Source organism: Giraffa tippelskirchi, chromosome 4 (genome assembly GCF_054371585.1).
Source record: "Giraffa tippelskirchi isolate mGirTip1 chromosome 4, T2T-mGirTip1v1.2.pri, whole genome shotgun sequence".
Lineage (NCBI taxonomy): Eukaryota > Metazoa > Chordata > Mammalia > Artiodactyla > Giraffidae > Giraffa > Giraffa tippelskirchi.
The window spans coordinates 192,008,561-192,027,487 of record NC_137278.1 but is presented as its reverse complement, the minus strand read 5'-3'; the positions used below and the strand labels follow the sequence as shown (position 1 = coordinate 192,027,487).

The 18,927-nt window shown below is 43.1% G+C and overlaps 1 protein-coding gene across 18 annotated transcripts in view; it reads right to left on the bottom strand.

Moving 5' to 3' along the window:
• The window catches only part of LRP6 (LDL receptor related protein 6), a 184,772-nt gene extending 175,758 nt beyond the window's left edge, over positions 1-9,014 (bottom strand). For 11 of the 18 annotated variants that reach the window (XR_014081982.1, XM_081589310.1, XM_081589318.1 and 8 more), the window contains exon 1: positions 8,069-8,414. Coding sequence is in view for 14 of the 18 variants with exons in the window: in XM_081589310.1 (XP_081445436.1) it covers positions 8,069-8,123 (55 nt within the window). In the remaining 4 variants the exon portion in view is untranslated. The other 7 variants (XM_081589307.1, XM_081589312.1, XM_081589317.1 and 4 more) reach the window with 5 other exon arrangements.
• Between the last annotated feature and the right edge of the window lie 9,913 nt (positions 9,015-18,927).

Genomic DNA, 18,927 nt, shown 5'->3' with positions numbered 1-18,927 from the left:
ACATCATGAGAAACGCTGGGCTGGAAGAAACACAAGCTGGAATCAAGATTGCCGGGAGAAATATCAATAACCTCAGATATGCAGATAACACCACCCTTATGGCAGAAAGCGAAGAAGAACTAAAGAGCCTCTTGATGAAAGTGAAAGAGGAGAGTGAAAAAGTTGGCTTAAAGCTCAACATTCAGAAAACTAAGATCATGGCATCTGGTCCCATCACTTCATGGGAAATAGATGGGGAAACAGTGGAAACAGTGTCAGACTTTATTTTTTTGGCTCCAAAATCACCACAGATGGTGATTGCAGCCATGAAATTAAAAGATGCTTACTCCTTGGAAGGAAAGTTATGACCAACCTAGATAGCATATTAAAAAGCAGAGACATTACTTTGTCAACAAAGGTCCGTCTAGTCAAGGCTATGGTTTTTCCAGTAGTCATGTATGGATGTGAGAGTTGGACTACAAAGAAAGCTGAGCGCTAAAGAATTGATGCTTTTGAACTGTGGTGTTGGAGAAGACTCTTGAGAGTCCCTTGGACTGCAAGGAGATCCAACCAGTCCATCCTAAAGGAGATCAGTCCTGGGTGTTCACTGGAAGGACTGATGTTGAAGCTGAAACTCCAATATTTTGGCCACCTGATGCGAAGAGCTGACTCATTTGAAAAGACCCTGATGTTGGGAAAGATTGAAGGCGGAAGGAGAAGGGGACGACAGAGGATGAGATGGTTAGATGGCATCACCAACTCAATGGACATGAGTTTGGGTAAATTCCGGGCGTTGGTGATGGACAGGGAGGCCTGGCGTGCTGCGGTTCATGGGGTCGCAAAGAGTCGGACACGACTGAGCGACTGAACTGAACTGAACATAAATAATCAGACCAAACTCACCATGACTTTAGCCTACCCTGTTGTGGACTGAATGTTTGTGCCCCTCAAAATTCTCATGCTGAAACCCTACAATCCCCCCTCAAGTGAATATTATCAGGAGGTGTGGCCTTGGGAAGGTCATAAGGGTGAAATCCTCATAAATGGGATCAGTACCCTTTTAAGAGTCCAGGGAGAGCTCTCGTCTCTCCGCCCTGAGAAGATACAAAGAGAGGTCTTAGCTGTCTGCAACCTGAGGAGAGTCCTCACCAGAATCTGACCATACTGAGACCCTGCTGCTATCAGCCTCCAGACTTATAAATGAAGTTCTGTTGCTTATAAGCCATCCAGTCTATATTTTGTTATAGCAGCCTGAGTGGACTAAAACATATTCCTAAGACTGACAAATTTTGTTTTAAACAACAGTAGGACTGACCAAGCGCTCACAATTTCCCTTGCTTAGCCACTGACTTGGCTCGACCAAAAAGTCTACCTTTAGTCAGACTTTTCTCTTTCCTTCAAGCCCCTAAAGTTTGGTTAGCCCTAAATTTAAGCAAGCTGATGTTAGGTCCCCTAACAGCTCTTTCCAAGCCATCAAATGACTGCAGGAAATTAGAAACTCCAGTTTCACTTTCCTGATCTTGAATCTGCTTACCACCACCCACTCAGCTCACACTCCTACAAAGTTCCTGCTAGACTGCTCACGCTTGTCCATAAAAATCTTTTTCTGTTTTACTTTAAAATGCCTGCAGATAGTGCAGTCAGAGCATTCTCCCTATTGCAATTATCTTTTTGAATAAAGTCTTTCCTTACCCAAATCTGGATTGGCTTTTACTTAACAGTAACATGACAAACCACCTACATGCAAACTCCAAAATTTAGTTCAGTTCAGTCACTCAGTTGTGTCTGACTCTTTGCAACCCCAAGGACTGCAGCCCGTTCGGCCTCCCTGTCCAACACCAACTCCCAGAGTTTACTCAAACTCATGCCCATTGAGTTGGTGATGCCATCCAACCATCTCATCCTCTGTCGTCCCCTTCTCCTTCCGCCTTCAATCTTTCCCAGCATCAGGGTCTTTTCAAATGAGTCAGTTCTTCCCATCAGGTAGCCAAACTATCGGGAGTTTCAGCTTCAGCATCAGTCCTTCCAATGAATATTCAGGACTGATTTCATTTAGGACTGACTGGCTGGATCTCCTTGCAGTCCAAAGGACTCTCAAGAGCCTTCTCCAACACCACAGTTCAAAAGCATCAATTCTTCAGCGCTCATCTCTCACATCCATGCGTGACTACTGGAAAAACCAAAGCTTTAACTAGCTTTAACTAACTAGACCTTTGTTGGCAAAGTATGCTGTCTAGATTAGTCATAACTTTTCTTCCAAGGAGCAAGCGTCTTTTAATTTCATGGCTGCAGTCATCATTTGCAGTGATTTTGGAGCCTAAAGAAATAAAGTCTGTCCGTTTCCCCATCTATTTGCCATGAAGTGATGGGACCACATGCCATGATCTTAGTTTTCTGAATGTTGAGTTTTAAGCCAACTTTTTCACTCTCCTCTTTCACTTTCTTCAAGAGGCTCTTGAGCTCTTCTTTGCATTCTGCCATAAAGGTAGTGTCATCTGCATATCTAAGGTTATTGATATCCAGTACATACAGTACGTACATACAGTACATCAAGGCTCTATATTGTTACCCTGCTTGTTTAACTTATATGCAGAGTACCACATGTGAAACGCAGGGCTGGATGAAGCACAAGCTGGAATCAAGATTGCCGGGGGAAATACCAATAACCTCAGATATGCAGATGACACCACCCTTATGGCAGAAAGCAAAGAACAACTGAAGAGCCTCTTGACCTCCAAAATTACAATGATATTTATTTTCCCCTATCAAAAGTGATTGGTATCACTTTCAAAACCATATTAAGGTACAGGTGAATTTAGGTGCACAAAGAAGGCACTGTATGTAAAATTACTGTCCAGAGTACAAGCAATCTGGCCTTAGGTCAGTCATTCATCTTTCTAGTGTCAATTAGCAACTCAAAAGTTCACTTTTTTTTTTTTTGCCTAAAAATTCACTGTTTTTTTTTCTGCCTAAAGGTATGATTTCACTTCACATCCCCAAGTTCCTGGCCCGTCCAAGCAAGGTGTTACAGAAACAAAAATTAGCACTGAATTACTTGCAATTTTCACCAAATTGAGCCCAGGCACATTTCAGAATTTTCCAGTCTCTCTTGTGAATGACTTAAACCTTTTGTGAAAACAGCCACTACTGCCACAAATAACACTAACAGCTGGAGAAACAAAAGCAGGTACTAGTAATAACAAATAACAGTTTTCCTTGTATTTATAATGAATTATGTTTTAAATGAGTAATCTCAAAGGCAAATATTCTATTCTTTAGGTTGCCTAGTCCAGGTATCTGACTAGATTTCCAAGTCATTCACATGAAGCAGAATTCTATTCATTAAGGGGAGGCTCCTTTTACAGAAAAAACATAAAGACTCTCATATAAAGCATGAAACATACAAGGCAGGAGCTCAGTATAGTATTTACTCACCCTACAGGGAGACAAAATTTTCGATTAGAAATACATTATTTTGTCCATAAATAAAGGCAATTTTAAAATAAGTATCATAATCAACTATTTATTCTTATTTATAATAATCACATAAAAGGTTCAAGTTGTAATCCCTTAAAAGGTAAAATAAATTAAGTAGATAGAGGCCATGTTGTTTATATAAAATAAAATAGAAAATATCAAAGTATTTCATGTAGTTTCAGTTGCAGAATAATCAAGTTCAAAAACTACTGGCCTAAAATAGTGCCCAGAACATGTTTTATTTGTCTTTCCTGAGCATTAATATTTCTTTTAAATTAGCCATCTTAACAATAGTAACTCTTCACTCAAAGTCTACTACTTGACCATGCCTTTGCAAACAAACCATGAGTTCTCACAGAAATCTTGGAAGATACTATCCCCATCTAATAGTAGGAACTAAAGCTAAGTAACCTGTCCAAGGGTGCCATAAAGTGGTAGAAGACTTGGTTTGTCAACAAAGCCCACAGCTTTCCCCCACAGTGCCCCTCCTTACAGTCTTCTCAGAATATGTCTGCAATAAAATTTCCATGATAAAAATCAATTTTCTCAGAGTACTTACCCATGGCCTAAACATAACTATAACCTATGTTACATACTTTTCCATTATGTTCAATTTATAAATTCACATAGAATATTTCCAATTTATATACTCCTTCAAAGAACCCTCCTTGATACTCAAAAAAAGATTAACCTTTCTGATAGTCAAAGCATATACAACTAACTACACAGAAAAGTATTTCAGTTCAGCAAATGGAAAAATTTCAATTAAAGAAAAGAAAAATTCTCTGAAAAACTGAACCATGGGAAATTACTGTTAGGCCTGATGAAAACAATGAGCTGAAACCCAAAAGTTTCATAACCAGTCAAATTATTTCCTAGCCAGATGAGCAAATCTAAAGCCAAGTAAGTAAGCAGAGATTAAAGTATCAAATTTAATTACATGAAACTGTCATCAAATATCAATTCACATGACTCACCCTAATGCTTAAAAGGCTACCTAGCTCAGGTTCTCTCTACATGTGTTCTTGGAACACAGGTTCAGCAGAATGTTACAAAATTTACAGAATTCACCAAAAAAAGTTCACTGTTGAGTTTGGGAAACAGTAGATTTCAACAAAGTTAAAACTGGCCTCTACCCCATAACTTCTCAGAGCCCTTAGTGTGTTAATATGAAGTAAAAATCTGCAAAAGAAGGATTCATTATCCTAATGAAGCTAATGAAGGTGTACAAAGATTAAATGACCTATCCTAGGTCACACAGCTAGCTACTGGCAAACTTAGAATGAGAATCAAATTCTGATTCCCACTCCAAAATTAATTCTATCTTCCTAAGATCTCATTATACTTGATATTAAGCAATTTTCCAAGGACCACTCCTATAAAAATTTGAGATAGAAAACACTAGTGGCTTGTGCTGACAGTATTTACCACCACCCCACCAAAACAAATTAACAACAAAAAAAGATAAGTAGCAAAGAATTCTTACAAAACAACAAAGCCTTCTTAAAATATGCTGGGACACAGTATTTATAAAATTTACACACCTATGGGATTCCAAAACTTATATTCTTATATAAAAAAAATTTCCTCTAGAAAATCAGAGCTATAATCTTTTCTAATGAGTAACTGGATGAAGTTAAGGATGGCAACCTAGATGGAGACGTCCATCACAGCAGGGCCCATGTTGATTTTGCTCACCAATGTACCATCAGAGTCTGATATACAGTAGGTATTCCATAGCTAATTGCTGAAAGAATGAACAATAAATCCATGCTCTAATATTAATCAGCTGTAAGATTTTGATCAAGTTATAATCTCTCTGAATGTGAGTTTCCCCACTTGCAAATGAAGTAGTTAGACCAGAAGGATCAAAATCTTTGAGAACTTGTGAATCTCATAGAAATTAAATCTCAAATCCCCGGCATTTGAGGATATGTCCACCATCAAAAATTCTAACAAAAAATAACATTTGAAAAATCACTTTATATTCAGTATTTCATTTAATACGCCCAACAAATTTGCAAACTAGCTTGGTAATACTACCCACATTTTACAGATAAAGAAACTGGAGCGCAGAGAAACTGGCTAGATCAGAATCACAAGGTTATTTGGTAGTGAAGCACAGACTTTAAACTCCAGGTTTGGGTGCTGAAATCCCCCAATCTTTCCATTACACCTTGTCCTCTGATGACAGGGATGGGGACACAGTCCAGATAATGACAGCATCATTTCCCGGCTTTCAGCTATTGATTTAACTGGGCCAGAGGACCGAAGGTCTCCCAAACACTCCCATCATCCCATCTTCCCAATGTTAAACCTCCAACTCTTCTGTTAAGAAAAGTGATCTTAATACAACAAATTAATCACATTTCTCCCTGGAGTCCAAGATTAACTAGTAACACAATTTTAACAGAGGATGACATTATCAAGGAATGAGAAGAAACTAAATTACGAATAAAAATCTTTCACAGTAAAAAGAGTTTTAGTTCAAATATATACCCATGGCTAAGTATGTTAAATTCAAAGGCCACCTTAAACCATGATTAGACTACATTTAAAATAAGAGCTTCACTTTTGGAAATTCTGCTGGTGGAAATGAGGCAATCTGAACTATTAACCTTTCTAGGTCTTCTTACATAATATCATACTTCACAATATTATTTCAAGTGTAACTTCTCTTAACTCCAATAATGAATAAACCCAATTCTGGGCTCAATCCTGGTGTTAAACAAGTGGCATTTACAACATAATCTTCTCTTCCAAGAAATACAATTGGGCAACCAGAAGCATCTGGGTAATGGAATGCAATTTCACCAAGGCTTTAACCCAACAGCGGACTCTATTTGTTAATTCTATTAACCTTCCATCTTAAAATATATCTATATTCTATGTCAAATAAAATTGTTTCTCATAACTATAGCAAAATCCCCCTTCAATAGGGAATATATTATACTAAAATAAACATATACTTACTAGACCTCTCAAGTACATAGCACTGCATTCAACTCTCTGCCAAGGAAATGAAATAAGCACTAGCTTTCTGAAGTTTACACGTGGAAATAGTTTAGAATATGCTTACAGTGAGTTGCAATTAAGTATAAGTAGATAAAACAAGCAGACCTAATAATTCTGCTGTTGCGGCTGCTGTTTAGTCACTTCAGCCGTGTCTCAGTTAAATCAATAGCTCTTTGCTACCCCAAGGACTGTAGCCTGCCAGGCTCCTCGGTTCATGGGATTTCCCAGGCAAGAACACTGGAGTGGGTTGCCATTTCCTCCTCCAGGGGATCTCCCTGAATAATCCTGAAGTGTAACTTAAGAAAAAAATTCCTCCTCCAAATGTCAATCACGCTCATCCAATAAATATATACTCAGAAATGGCATATCTGGCTCATTTATAACACAAGACTATTACTATCGTGTTCTGGAAACTTCAGTAAGTGTGCACACTGAACATAAATTTAGCCTATTAAATTAACAGCTAAAAATCTCAGACCCAAAGGTCCCATACCTGAAAAGAACTGACGTGAACACAAGTGAGAATTATTAACTGAAACCAAAGCTTCTAGTCATTACATCAATTGGTACTTAAAATTCCTCTGCTGGTAAATGCCCCATAGCATCAGAGTCATCACCACTTCACCACTGATTTGAGAAGACTGTTGAAATCTTGCGGGCTAGTCAAAAACCTCAGTGAACTGTCACAAAATAAAAGTCGCAGCATATGTGACAGCTTCGCGCGCCAATCTAAAAACCAAAACCTGGGACCATCGAATTCACGCGATTCTCGGGGCAGATTACCTAGAATAGCCTATGTTATTTACCAACGTGCCACGCAGTCTCCAGGGGAGCGCAGCAGACGGTAACTTAGGTCTCAGGACAGGCTCCTCTCCACCAAGGATGACTTTCCTACTTGGTGCCAACTGTACACTTGCATGCTCCGAAAATAGGGGCAAGTCCTGAATGTCAGAGGCTGCAAGGGCAATGTTTCTATTTTATTATAGGCTGGAGCCCAGGCGATTCCGCAAGGCTGAAAACACTCGACCTATAACCTCGGAGTCCCTTTCCAACTGTGCTCTCACCCACGATCATTACACCCTCTACGGAAACCAGTTATTAGTTGTTACAAGGCCTGGAAAAAATAGTAAGAGGGCTCTAAAAGTTCACGGGACCCACAGGGAAAAGGTGGGGGCTTGGAGGGAGAATTCCAAACGCTGAAGCATCTTGGGCTCCAACGTTCCGAGAGCCAAGATCCATACAAAGCCCCTCGTCCCCGGTGACTGCAGGAAGGGGACCCACCGATCCCCAGTCACTCGGACAGGATGGGGCTCCAGGGGGAGGTCACTCCGCCAGGCAGCCCGGACGAACGCTCTGTCCGGACGCGGTGGGCCAAGCGAGGCGGGGGCTGCAGCGTGGCCGGGCGGAGCGCGCAGCCCCTTCTCCCGGGCCCCTTACTCCCTCCTTCCCCACGACCAGGCCTCTCCCGACTCCTCTTCCCCAGCTTCGCCTCCCTCCCTCCCCTCCCCTCCCCCCCCGCAGACACAACAGAACGAGACCCCCTCCTTCCCCCCCGCAAACGCCTCCAATTTTCCCGTCCCCCTGCTCTCTCCCTCACCTCTCAGGAGCACGCAGAAACTGCAGGCCAGGAGGCTCCTCAGGACGGCCCCCATCTTCCCTTCTCGCGTTCGCTTCTCTCACCGGCGAGGGGCGGCCCGAAGAGGGGGAGGCGAGGAGCCGGGGCGGCCGCCGCAGCGGCAGGTCTGCACGCTCATGCTTCCCAGCTTTCCAGAGAGAGAAGAAAGAAAAGGGGGCCCGTCAAGGCTCCGCGCGCGCCGCCGCCGCCGCCGCCCTCTCTACCGCGCCGCTCCGCCCGGAGCTCGCGCGACGCCAGCGTCTGCTTCCATCCCGCCGCCTCCTCCCCCGGCGCCCCGCTTCCCCCGCGCAGCTCCTCATTCAGCCTCTTCCTCTCACGCAGCAGCGCAGGGATACGCCTCCCACCGTCACGGATCGCCGCCGAGGTCTCCCTGCGCGCCGGCGAGCCCTCCCCTCCCTCGGTGCCGCCTCCCGGGCAGGTCAGAAAAGGAGAGGAGACGGTGCGCACAGCCTTGGCGAGGAGACCCTGGGAGATGTGCGGGGCCAGCAGAGGCGGGCCGGAGGGGAACAGCCGCCCGGCGGCGCATTCCGAAGGGATTCTTTCCCGGGCCGGCCCCTTCGGCCCTCCCCGCGGAGGGCGTGAAGCGACGTCGAACAACATCGGGAGCCGGCGTGGTCGGGACTACTTTCTGCGGCTCGGGCCGGCAGCCGCCTGCGCCGCTCTTTGTGCGGCCGCTGCCGGCCGAGCCAGGTGGGCCTCCGGGTCCGTGCCGGCCGCCACCTGGGCCGGGGCCACGGTGGGCGGCAGGAGACATCTGGCGGGGCCTGCAGAGCCGCAGGTCCACGCTCGGGGAGCCACCTGGATCCCGATGCGAGGCATGAGTTTAGTCCCAGGGTTGGACATCTGTTTAAGCATCTTTTTCTTTTCTTTCTTTTTTTTTTTTTAAGGAAAATAAAAACTAATGTTGCTTCCACCGGGTTTCAACATGGATATGGTGAACGGTATTCAAACGCCAACAGAAAACTGAAATTTTTAAAATTTTCTCCCGGTTTCCCAGAACTACAGACTGCCCCCCAATATTAAGTTCGACAAGGACTAAAGGATTTCTAAACCGGCAGATAAAATTCAAAGATAAATGCGTCAGCCCCTAACAGAGCAAAGGGATAGTGGGCAGAACTGTGCTAGGATTTTGCAAACTGCGTTTAGTGATCAATGTCTGGCATGTTTTGACGATCCATTCTCAGACTGAGGAGAAAAAGATTCCTCGGAATCTCAGACTCTCGATTTAGCACAGCCTCTGGCTGGCAGGTCACCGCCTTGCACTGGGCTTTCAGGAGTAACAGCCCAGAAGACCTTGGAATCACGTGGCAGCTTGGGGGGGGCGGGGTGAAGTAAGGGGGATGGCACCACTGAGAATTAACCTAAAGGGGCCATCAGGAGCATTCTACCTACCTGTCACTCACCCTTACCTGTGGGCAGGTGGCGCAGAGCTGGAGCTACCCCAACAGTGGTACTCATATATCATAGTAACATTGAAGTTCACCAAGTGCTACTCACACTTGATCAGATCTGACACTCATAACTACCCTGCGGTAAAACAGGTTGTGTCACTTGGCATCCTCATTGCATGAGAGGAGGAAAATGGGAACCTGGGGGACTCAATGACTCCCAAGGCCACTCACGTAGACCATAGAAAGTCCTAACCTAACCCAGGTCTTCCTGCCGCAGATGCTCTGCTACCTCCAGGAAATGGACACCAAGCCAGTTCAGTTCAGTTCAGTTGCTCAGTCGTGTCCAACTCTTTGTGACCCTATGAATTGCAGCACGCCAGGCCTCCCTGTCCATCACCAACTCCCAGAGTTTACCCAAACCCATGTCCATTGAGTTGGTGATGCCATCCAACCATCTCATCCTCTGTCGTCCCCTTCTCCTCCTGCCCCCAATCCTTCCCAGCATTAGGGTCTTCTCCAATGAGTCAGCTCGTCACATGAGGTGGCCAAAGGATTGGAGTTTCAGCTTCAACATCAGTCCTTCCAATGAACACCCAGGACTGATCTCCTTTAGGATAGACTGGTTGGATCTCCCTGCAGTCCAAGGGACTCTCAAGAGTCTTCTCCAACACCACAGTTCAAAAGCATCAATTCTTCAGCGCTCAGCTCTCTTCACTGTCCAACTCTCACATCCATACATGACCACTGGAAAAACCATAGCCTTGACTAGACGGACCTTTGTTGGCAAAGTAATGTCTCTGCTTTTAAATATGCTATCTAGGTTGGACATAACCTTCCTTCCAAGGAGTAAGTGTCTTTTAATTTCATGCTAAACACTAGTGAATCAGTCGTGTGTGACTATTTTGCGACCCCGTGGACTGTAGCCTGCCAGGCTCCTCTGTCCTTGGGATTTCCAGGAAGGCTAGAAAGAGCCAAATCTCTCTCCTAAATACACCTGTGAAAGTCTAGCCACCACTGATCTAAACCTTCTTCCATGAACTGTGTCAGGGTTCTGCAAGTTTTGTATTCTGTCATCCTCAAAACAAATCACTGAGAACCAGTTTTCAACAATAACCTAGAAAACATTACCTCGAAGCTATGAGTCTGTGGAGACACCATGATGTAGTCAGGAAGGTATGAGCTTTGGAATAAGACCAGAAGGATCCAACCCTTCCAGTCACTAGATATGTAACTCTGGGCATACGATTTAAGCGCACTGCACCTCAGTTTTCTCATCTGTAACTTGGAGATTTTAGTTTTCAGGCTTGTGGTAGGAATTAAATTTAAAAACATATAGAAACTGGTCACTATGTAATAGGTGCTCAATAAATGACCATTTCCTTTCCCAACTCCTGCAAGGCAAATGGGATCCTAGTAACTGGCAATCCTTTAGACATAATGCAAGCAAGGGGGAAAAAGTTCATGCTCAAAATGTTTAGTCCAGGATTATTTCTAGCTGGAGGTCAATAACTGCAAAGCCAATGAAAATTAACCTTCAGGACTCCCTCCCCACTTTCACAGGCCCCTGTGAAACAAAATGTGTTCACAGGGTCCTATTTGCAAAAGTAAGATAATTTTGTGTTCTTTTTCTGAAAATATCACTCAAAATTGTGTAAATTTCAGGTTCACAAAACCTGGATCTATTCCTATTTATAATAGAAAACTGGGTATAACCTAAGTCCCATTTAGGCTATCAACCTTAGTAGGGAGTTGAGATATTTGTAGTCCTGGAAAATAATAATTTGAAGGACTATAAACCTGTTAGAAAAGTGTTTACAGTTTGTTAAGCTGGAAAACTTATAAAAATGCATATATAGTTTTTTTTAATATTTATTTATTTGGCTGTGCCAGGTCTTACTACAGCTTGTAGGATCTTTAGTTGTGGCATGCGAAGTCTTAGTTGCGGCATGCGGGCTCTAGTTCCCAACCAGGGATCGAAATGGGGTCCCATGCATTGAGATCACAGAGTCTCAGCCACTGGACTACCCGGGAAATCCCTGGTGCATGCAGATTTTAATTACAGCTATATAAAATATAAATATATACATACGTGTTTAAACATAAACACATATATATTAATATCATGTGTTTGAGAAAAGACAAAAACTAAATGCACTAAAGCAGTGATTAGGATAGTGAAATAATAGGAAATTTACTTTAGTTTTCTGTTCTTAAATTTGCTTCAATGTATTATTTATTTTTTGCAGTTTCTTTAAAGCTACTTAGGTGAAAATCTATAGCTTAAGTTCAGCCAGGTTGCTGTTCTTCTTAATAATTTGTTTCACGTGCATTCAAGTGCCTATCAAAAATATTCAAGGCCAGTCTCAGTAAAGTGCTGGGCATGCAAAGATGAGATTAATCATATAGTCCCTACCCTCTAGAAGCTTACGACCTGGTTTAAAAAACCGAATTAATGAAACAAAAATAAATAAATAGTTAAAATTACTGTAGTGCATGTTTGTACTGTACCAACAAGGAACTCAAGTACAGAGCACTTATGGCTAACTGAACAATTTAAAGACGGGAAAATAAGCCTGCAGTTGAGTCTTGAAATTTAAGTCAGAGTCTGTCAAGCCAACACGACTGACAAGGAATTCCAAGCAGAAGGAGAGCAGGTGCAAAGGCACTGAATTATTAGAGAGAGAGCTTGGCATGTTGGGAATTTGAAAGTAGATCCATATATCTGAAGCCTAGGGCACTTTCAGAGAATATCAGGAAATGAGGCAAAACCGTTAAGTAGGTATTGGATAATAAAGAGCTTTTTAAGTCATGCTAAGAAGTTTAGATTTTCACCTCTTGACAGTGTGGATATTGAAGGATTTTTCTCATGGTGAGAATTGATTTGCATGTTAAATAATTTCTCTGGCAGCAGTGTGGGTAACGGAAGGGAAGCAAGGCGGAAAAAAAAAAAGTAGGAAGACCAGTGATGAAGTTATTTTTAGTCTGAAAGAGATGGTCAGGACAGCAGCACTGGAGTTTGAAAAGGGGTGCTGGATTTCAGGAATATGAGATCAAAACTGCAGGACTTGGTGACCTATCAGATGTGAATTGAAAGAGACAGAAGTAGACTAGGATAAATTTCCAGGTTTCTAAATTATGCATTCCCAGTGAATGGCAGTCTTACTAAGAAATGAAATGCATAAGGAGCATTTCAAGAGAGGCTGATGGTAAGTTCAACAATGGGCCTTTTATACTGGCGGAGTTTGTAAAACACTGAGCTGCAGCTATCCAGGAGAATGTGTTGTTCTATTTTTCTTAAGTTTTTATTGGAGTAGGGTTGGTTTACATTTAACGTGATGTTAGTTTCAAGTGTACAGCAAAGTCAGTCAGTTATACATATATCTACTCTTTTTTTAGATTCTTTTCCCATATAGGCAATTACATAGTATTGAGTAGAGTTCCCTGTGCTATATAGTAGGTTCTTATTATTCATTTTATATAGCAGTGTGTATATGTCCATCCCAATCTCCAGTTCATCCCCCCACATACCTGCTGGTAACCGTAAGTTGGTTTCTACATCTATAGTTCTGTTTCTGTTTTGTAGATAAGTTCATTTATACCTTTTTTTTTTAAAATAGATTCCACATAATAAGCCATCAGTTCAGTCGCTCAGTCATGCAATATCATATGATATTTGTCTTTCTCTGTCTGATTTAATTCACTCAGTATGACAATCCCTAGGTCCATCCATGTTGCTGCAAATGGCATTGTTTCATTCTTTTTTTAGGGATTCCTAGTGGTAAAAATAGTAAAGAATTTTCCTGCATTGCAGGAGACCTGAGTTCAATCCCTGGGTCAGGAAGATCCCCTGGAAAAAGGAATGGCAACCCACTCCAGTATTCTTGCCTGGAGAATTCCTGGAGAATTCCATGGAGCCTGGTGAATTATACTCCATGGGGTTGCAAAGTCGGCTAAATAGTATTCCATTGTATATATGTACCACATCTTCTTTATCCACTCCTCTGCTGAACATTCAGGTTGCTTCCATGACTTGGCTATTGTAAATAGTGCTGCAGTGAACATTGGGGTGCCTGTATCTTTTCAAATTATGCTTTTCTCTGGGTATATGTCCAGGAATGGGATTGCTGGATCATTTTGTAGCTCTATTTTTAGTTTTTTGAGGGACCTCCATACTGTTCTCCATAGTGGCTGCACTAATTTACATTCCTACCAACAGTATAGGAGGGTTCCTTTTTCACCATGCCTCCAGGAGACCATTTTGATATAGAATTTTAGACTTGGGAGAGGAATGGAGAGCACAGCTATCAATGGTGATTATGGAGCGTGTACACCATACAATCCAGGGGACATACTATAGAATATTAAATAGTAATCAAGAAGTTATTACTACAATTTTCTGGATAATGATTGTAAGACATCTTCAGGAAGGGAAATTCTTTTCCAGTTCAGATGAAGTCACCTTGGGGTCAACTCATTGGCAGGCTGAGTGTAGAGATGATATAGTTGAAACCATAAACTTCCCTAAGGAGAGAACAGAACATTTAGTGTGACTAGAAAAGTAAATCTTGGCAGAACCATCGCAGATCTTGGAAGCTAAGCAGAGTTAGGCCTGGTTAGTACTTGGATGGGAAAGGCTAGGGCAAGAGACAGAAAGAGACAAGTGGAAAGCTGGTTGAAAGTGATACCAGGATAGAAAGTGATTAACATTAGCAAACACAGTGGTGGTTTAGTCAGCAAGTTGTGTCCAACTCTTGTGACCCCGTGGACTATAGCCCACCAGGTACTTCTGTCCATGGGATTGGGATTTTCCAGGCAAGAATACTGGAGTGGGTTGCCATTTCCTTCTCCAGGGGCTCTTCCTGACCCAGGGATTGAACCCTGATCTGCATTGCAGGCAGGTTCTTTACCAACTGAGCCACCAGGGAAGCCCAGTTCTGTATTCTGGATTCTGCATCCAGATTCAACCAACCCTGGAGAGGAACCGGGGATGTGGAAGGCTGACAATACTACACCACTTTATATAATGAACTTGAGCATACCAGGATTTTGGTATCCGGGGGGATCCTAGAATCAACCGCTGCAGATACCAAGGGCCAACTGTACAGTTTACTGTGAAGTCTGCTAAGAGAAGGACTGAAAAGAGGCCATTGTGACGTATAACTTCCCAAAAGATTGTTGATGGGAACACACATTATGTCACCATTTTAGGAAAGCAATGTAGGGGTAAAATACATATACCTTTAATACTACTATTCCACTTCTTGGAATTTATCGGCAGAAAGAAAAGTTTATAGAGATACACACAAATAGATATTTATTATAACATTGTATGTAATAGAAAAAAAAAAGCAAGCCTACAAAAGTGGCACTTTTATATGCTTTAACCTAGTCAAAAGAACCTGAATGCATTCCAACAGAGTATAGTTGAATCAACAACAGTATATCCTGGGACTTCCCTGATGGTACAGTGGTTTAAAATTCCTTGTAATGCAGGAGACATAGGTTTGATCCCTGGTCAGGGAACTAAGATCCCACATGCTGTGGGGCAACTAAGCCCATATGCCATCACAACTACTAAGCTGATGTATCACAACTAAGACCTGACTCAGCCAAATAAATAAATATTTTTAAAAAAGACAAAACAGTGTATCTTAGGTGTGGGATACTATACAACCATCAAAAAGAGTTCTGTAGATTTTTATCTGTTGGTTTATAAGTGTAGCTGTGATATATTATTAATTGAAGAGAAAGAATAGAAGATTCGATGCAATGGGATTTATGCTCTGAAGAAAAGAAGGAATGAAGGGAGGTTTCTTCCTTCTTCCAGAAGGAGAGAGAGAGAAATCTTACGTAATTGTATATGTGTTTGTTTTAGATATGAATGAACAAAGTGAAAAGTAAGGAGAAGTAAATATTTCTAAACATGAAATCGTAGGCATTCCGAGGCATGTACTTAGTGGAGGTAATGGGAAACTTAATTCTATTTTAGACTCTTCACTGTTTGAGATGTTAGGAGGACCATTACTTTTTTAATTCTACTACTTGGGTTGTTTTGGGTTTTTTTAATCACAAATAAACTTAAAGTGAACAAAATAGTCATTGATGACTTTACCCAAACCTATTTCAGCCAAGTTATGAGAGCCAAAGGAAGAGTGCCATGAATTGGGAAACAAATGGAGAACAGGGAGAGAGGCCAGTGGTTTTCCCAGAATTTTGCTGTTAAAGGCAAGGGAGCAAATTGGGTGGCTAGAAAGGAATTTGGAGATGGAGTAACTAGGGGGCGGGGGTAGGGGTGGTTGACACTGTTAGGATTGATTGGCTACTTTGTTTTTAAGTTTGAGAGGAACAGGGTCACATTTATAACCTGAAGTGGGTGATTCAATAAAGAAGGAAGAAAAGAAAGAGTGAATCAGAGGCTTCCCAGAAGGTCTGGAGCTTGACAGGGTGGGTGGCCCTGGGATGGAAGGAGGACCAGGAGGAGGATGGGGAAGAAGTGAAGGAAAAGGGGTGGAGGCAGGAGGGGGAGAGGAAAGAGGAAGGAGAGGGGGAAGATGGGATGGGAAAGGGGAGGGAAGGAGGAGGGGAGGAGGGGAGAGGAGAGGGGGAGGGGAGGAGGGGAGAGGAGAGGGGAAGGGGAGGAGAAGAGGGGGGAGGGGAGGAGGGGAGAGGAGAGGGGGAGGGGAGGAGGAGGGTGGGAGGGGGAGGGGGAGGAGAAGAGGAAGAAAGGGAAAGATGAGAGGGGAAAGAGGGGAAGGGGAAAGGGAAGGGGGAGGAGGGGGAGGAGGGAGGGGGAGCGGAGGAGGGGGACCACGTCTGGGTAAAAGGAGAATCCAGGGGAGAATGTGTGTGCTTATCTAAGGCTGCTGAAGCCCCAGCTCCCTTCCTCCCATGCCCATTTTCTATAGACGTCTTCCAAAGGCCCTCGGAGGGACCCTGGCAAAGATTTAACATGCTCACGTGTTTTTACAAACTTTGCAAAGGTAAATATTTTTGCATCCATTTTTAAAAAAAGTTCTCCCTTCTCCAGTTGTATCTGCTCAGGCACCACAAAACTTCAGTCTGCCCCTGGTGGCTGTTAGTAGGTTTAGGGGAGAGTGGAGACCAACACTGAGAGAAGCTGACATTTGTTTGCCTGCATTTGCTTAACAAACAAAAAGCAAAGTTAATCTCTTCAGAGTGAAGTTAGAAAGACTATAGTGGGGGCTTGAGGAAAGTAATGAAGATCTGGAAAGCTGCTGAAGGCATGGATGAGGGTGCTGGCCAAGAATTCCCCAAATCACAGAGGGTGCTGCTGCAACTGGTTATCATAAGTTTTGTGGGTACCATGGTGAGTGGCCTTCTTCCTCTATTTTCCTGTCACTGAATGGAAATCATGTTTGTTCCTAGCTACACCATGAAAGCATTGGGAGGGATACCTAAGAAGAATTCATGAGAATTTGAAAAGAATTATACTTTGTTTCTAGTACTAGTTTTTCTTATTTCAAGATCAGCTAAATAACCCCCCAATAAAACTAATAAAATTAAAACATGAACAGTAAATAAAGTACTTAGTCCCAGCAGAAGCAGATGACATCTGCAGTAGAGGGTACCCCTGCCATAGGGAACCCGAGTCAGAGCAAAGAGGAGGATGTTCATGCAGGGATGGGGATAATGGTGAAGTTAGAATACTGGGTACATACAGAGGAATTGGGGCTTCCCAGGTGGTGCTACTGATAAAGATCCCGCCTGCCAAAGCAGGAGACCTAAGAGACACAGTTTCAATCCCTGGGTCCGGAAGATCCCCTGGAGGAGGAAAAGGCAACCCACTCCAGTATTCTTACCTGGAGAATCCCATGGATAGAGGAGCCTGGAGGGCTATTGTCCATGGAGTTGCAAAGAGTCGGACATGACTGAAGTCACTTAGCACACACGCACAGAGGAATTGATCAAGTAAGTAAACACATTAAGGATAGTGGAAGCCACGTTTCTAACTACTGGAAAAGGAGTTACAAACACAAGGGAGATGTACTGCTGCCAAAGTCAATGAAAATGGTAGAGTAGTTCTCTTACGGTCCTGTCTCTTTCCAGACACACTGAAAAAACCTGGCAGAAACTGTCAGAAGCAACTTCATCAGAACTTTAGAAGGTCGTTAAGGGTTTACAGCAACTGAGCAAATGCTTAATCAGGAAAAGGGCCCTGAAGCATGGTAGAGGAATGGCATTTGTCATGTTTCACTTTACCCTTGCCCAGCCTTGCCTCCTTGGTGAAGCAGCATTCTAGAAATCAGCATCCAATGCTCCCTGAGTGGGTTCCTTGCTCTGGAGAGACCAGAGGGAACCCTGTGCCCAAGGAACTGTGTTTTTCATGTTTTGACCTGTTTGGAGGCTCCCTGAAGGACCGAAGCAAAGGGCTTGCCTTTGCACCACCTAACTCAGGACCCTCTTAATGAAGAGAAGTGGTCGTCTGGAGGAGATTCTTCAAAAACATGGAAAGACAGTTGGGACAAACAACGGACACATAGAAACCTGGGACGAAAAGCTGAGGATTGATACCCTTGGGGACTAATAGTTTGAAAAGCTTCTGTATATTCAGGGGAATCGGGAACACTATACACATGCCCAGGACATGTCCTCAGGAAAGACCTGAAAAGGCCACACTGTTTCACCTCTGGCTGACCTTCAGGCTTAGCACAAGCAAGAGTGAAGGCTAAAGCCAAGTTACAAATGGCCTGGCTAAGCAATGAGGCATTGGCTGCAATACACAGCCAATTTGCAAAGACCTGGAGAGGATTTATTTATTTATTTTGGCTCCAGTACTTTAAGAAAGTCTGTTAACCCATCAGTTGACCACCAGGATAAAGAAACAGACTTCAGAGACCCCTCAAGACAAAGAAAATGACCTTTACAAAAGTAGTTAGGAAAGTCACTCAACAAACAACTGTAACCCATAGCAAGCAACAACAAAACCTGGGAAAGAGGAGAATTTGATTTCTGGAGTAGTTGGGGGTGTCAGTCAAGTATGCTTCCTGTAGCAGGAGATTGCTGCTACTGCTGCTGCTAAGTCGCTTCAGTCGTGTCCGACTCTGTGCGACCCCATAGACGGCAGCCCACTAGGCTCCGCCATCCCTGGGATTCTCCAGGCAAGAATACTGGAGTGGGTTGCCATTTCCTTCTCCGAGCAGGAGATTGAGTGACACATATTTATAGCCATCACAGCAGGCCTGGTAGCAGTGAGAGTCTAATACAAATAAGCGCAATTGTCAAGATCATGGCATCTAAATCACAATTTTCCTTTGAAAGGAACCAGAGCTTCCTAGAGAAATGGCTGATCTCACATTTGAGGCAGGGAAAGTGTGAGTCTGGAATATCTTGTTGGGACAGAAGGCAAGGAAGGGCTTAAGGAATGACGTCAACATGTCGAAAGGACAGGGCTACCAGCTTGAAGAGACT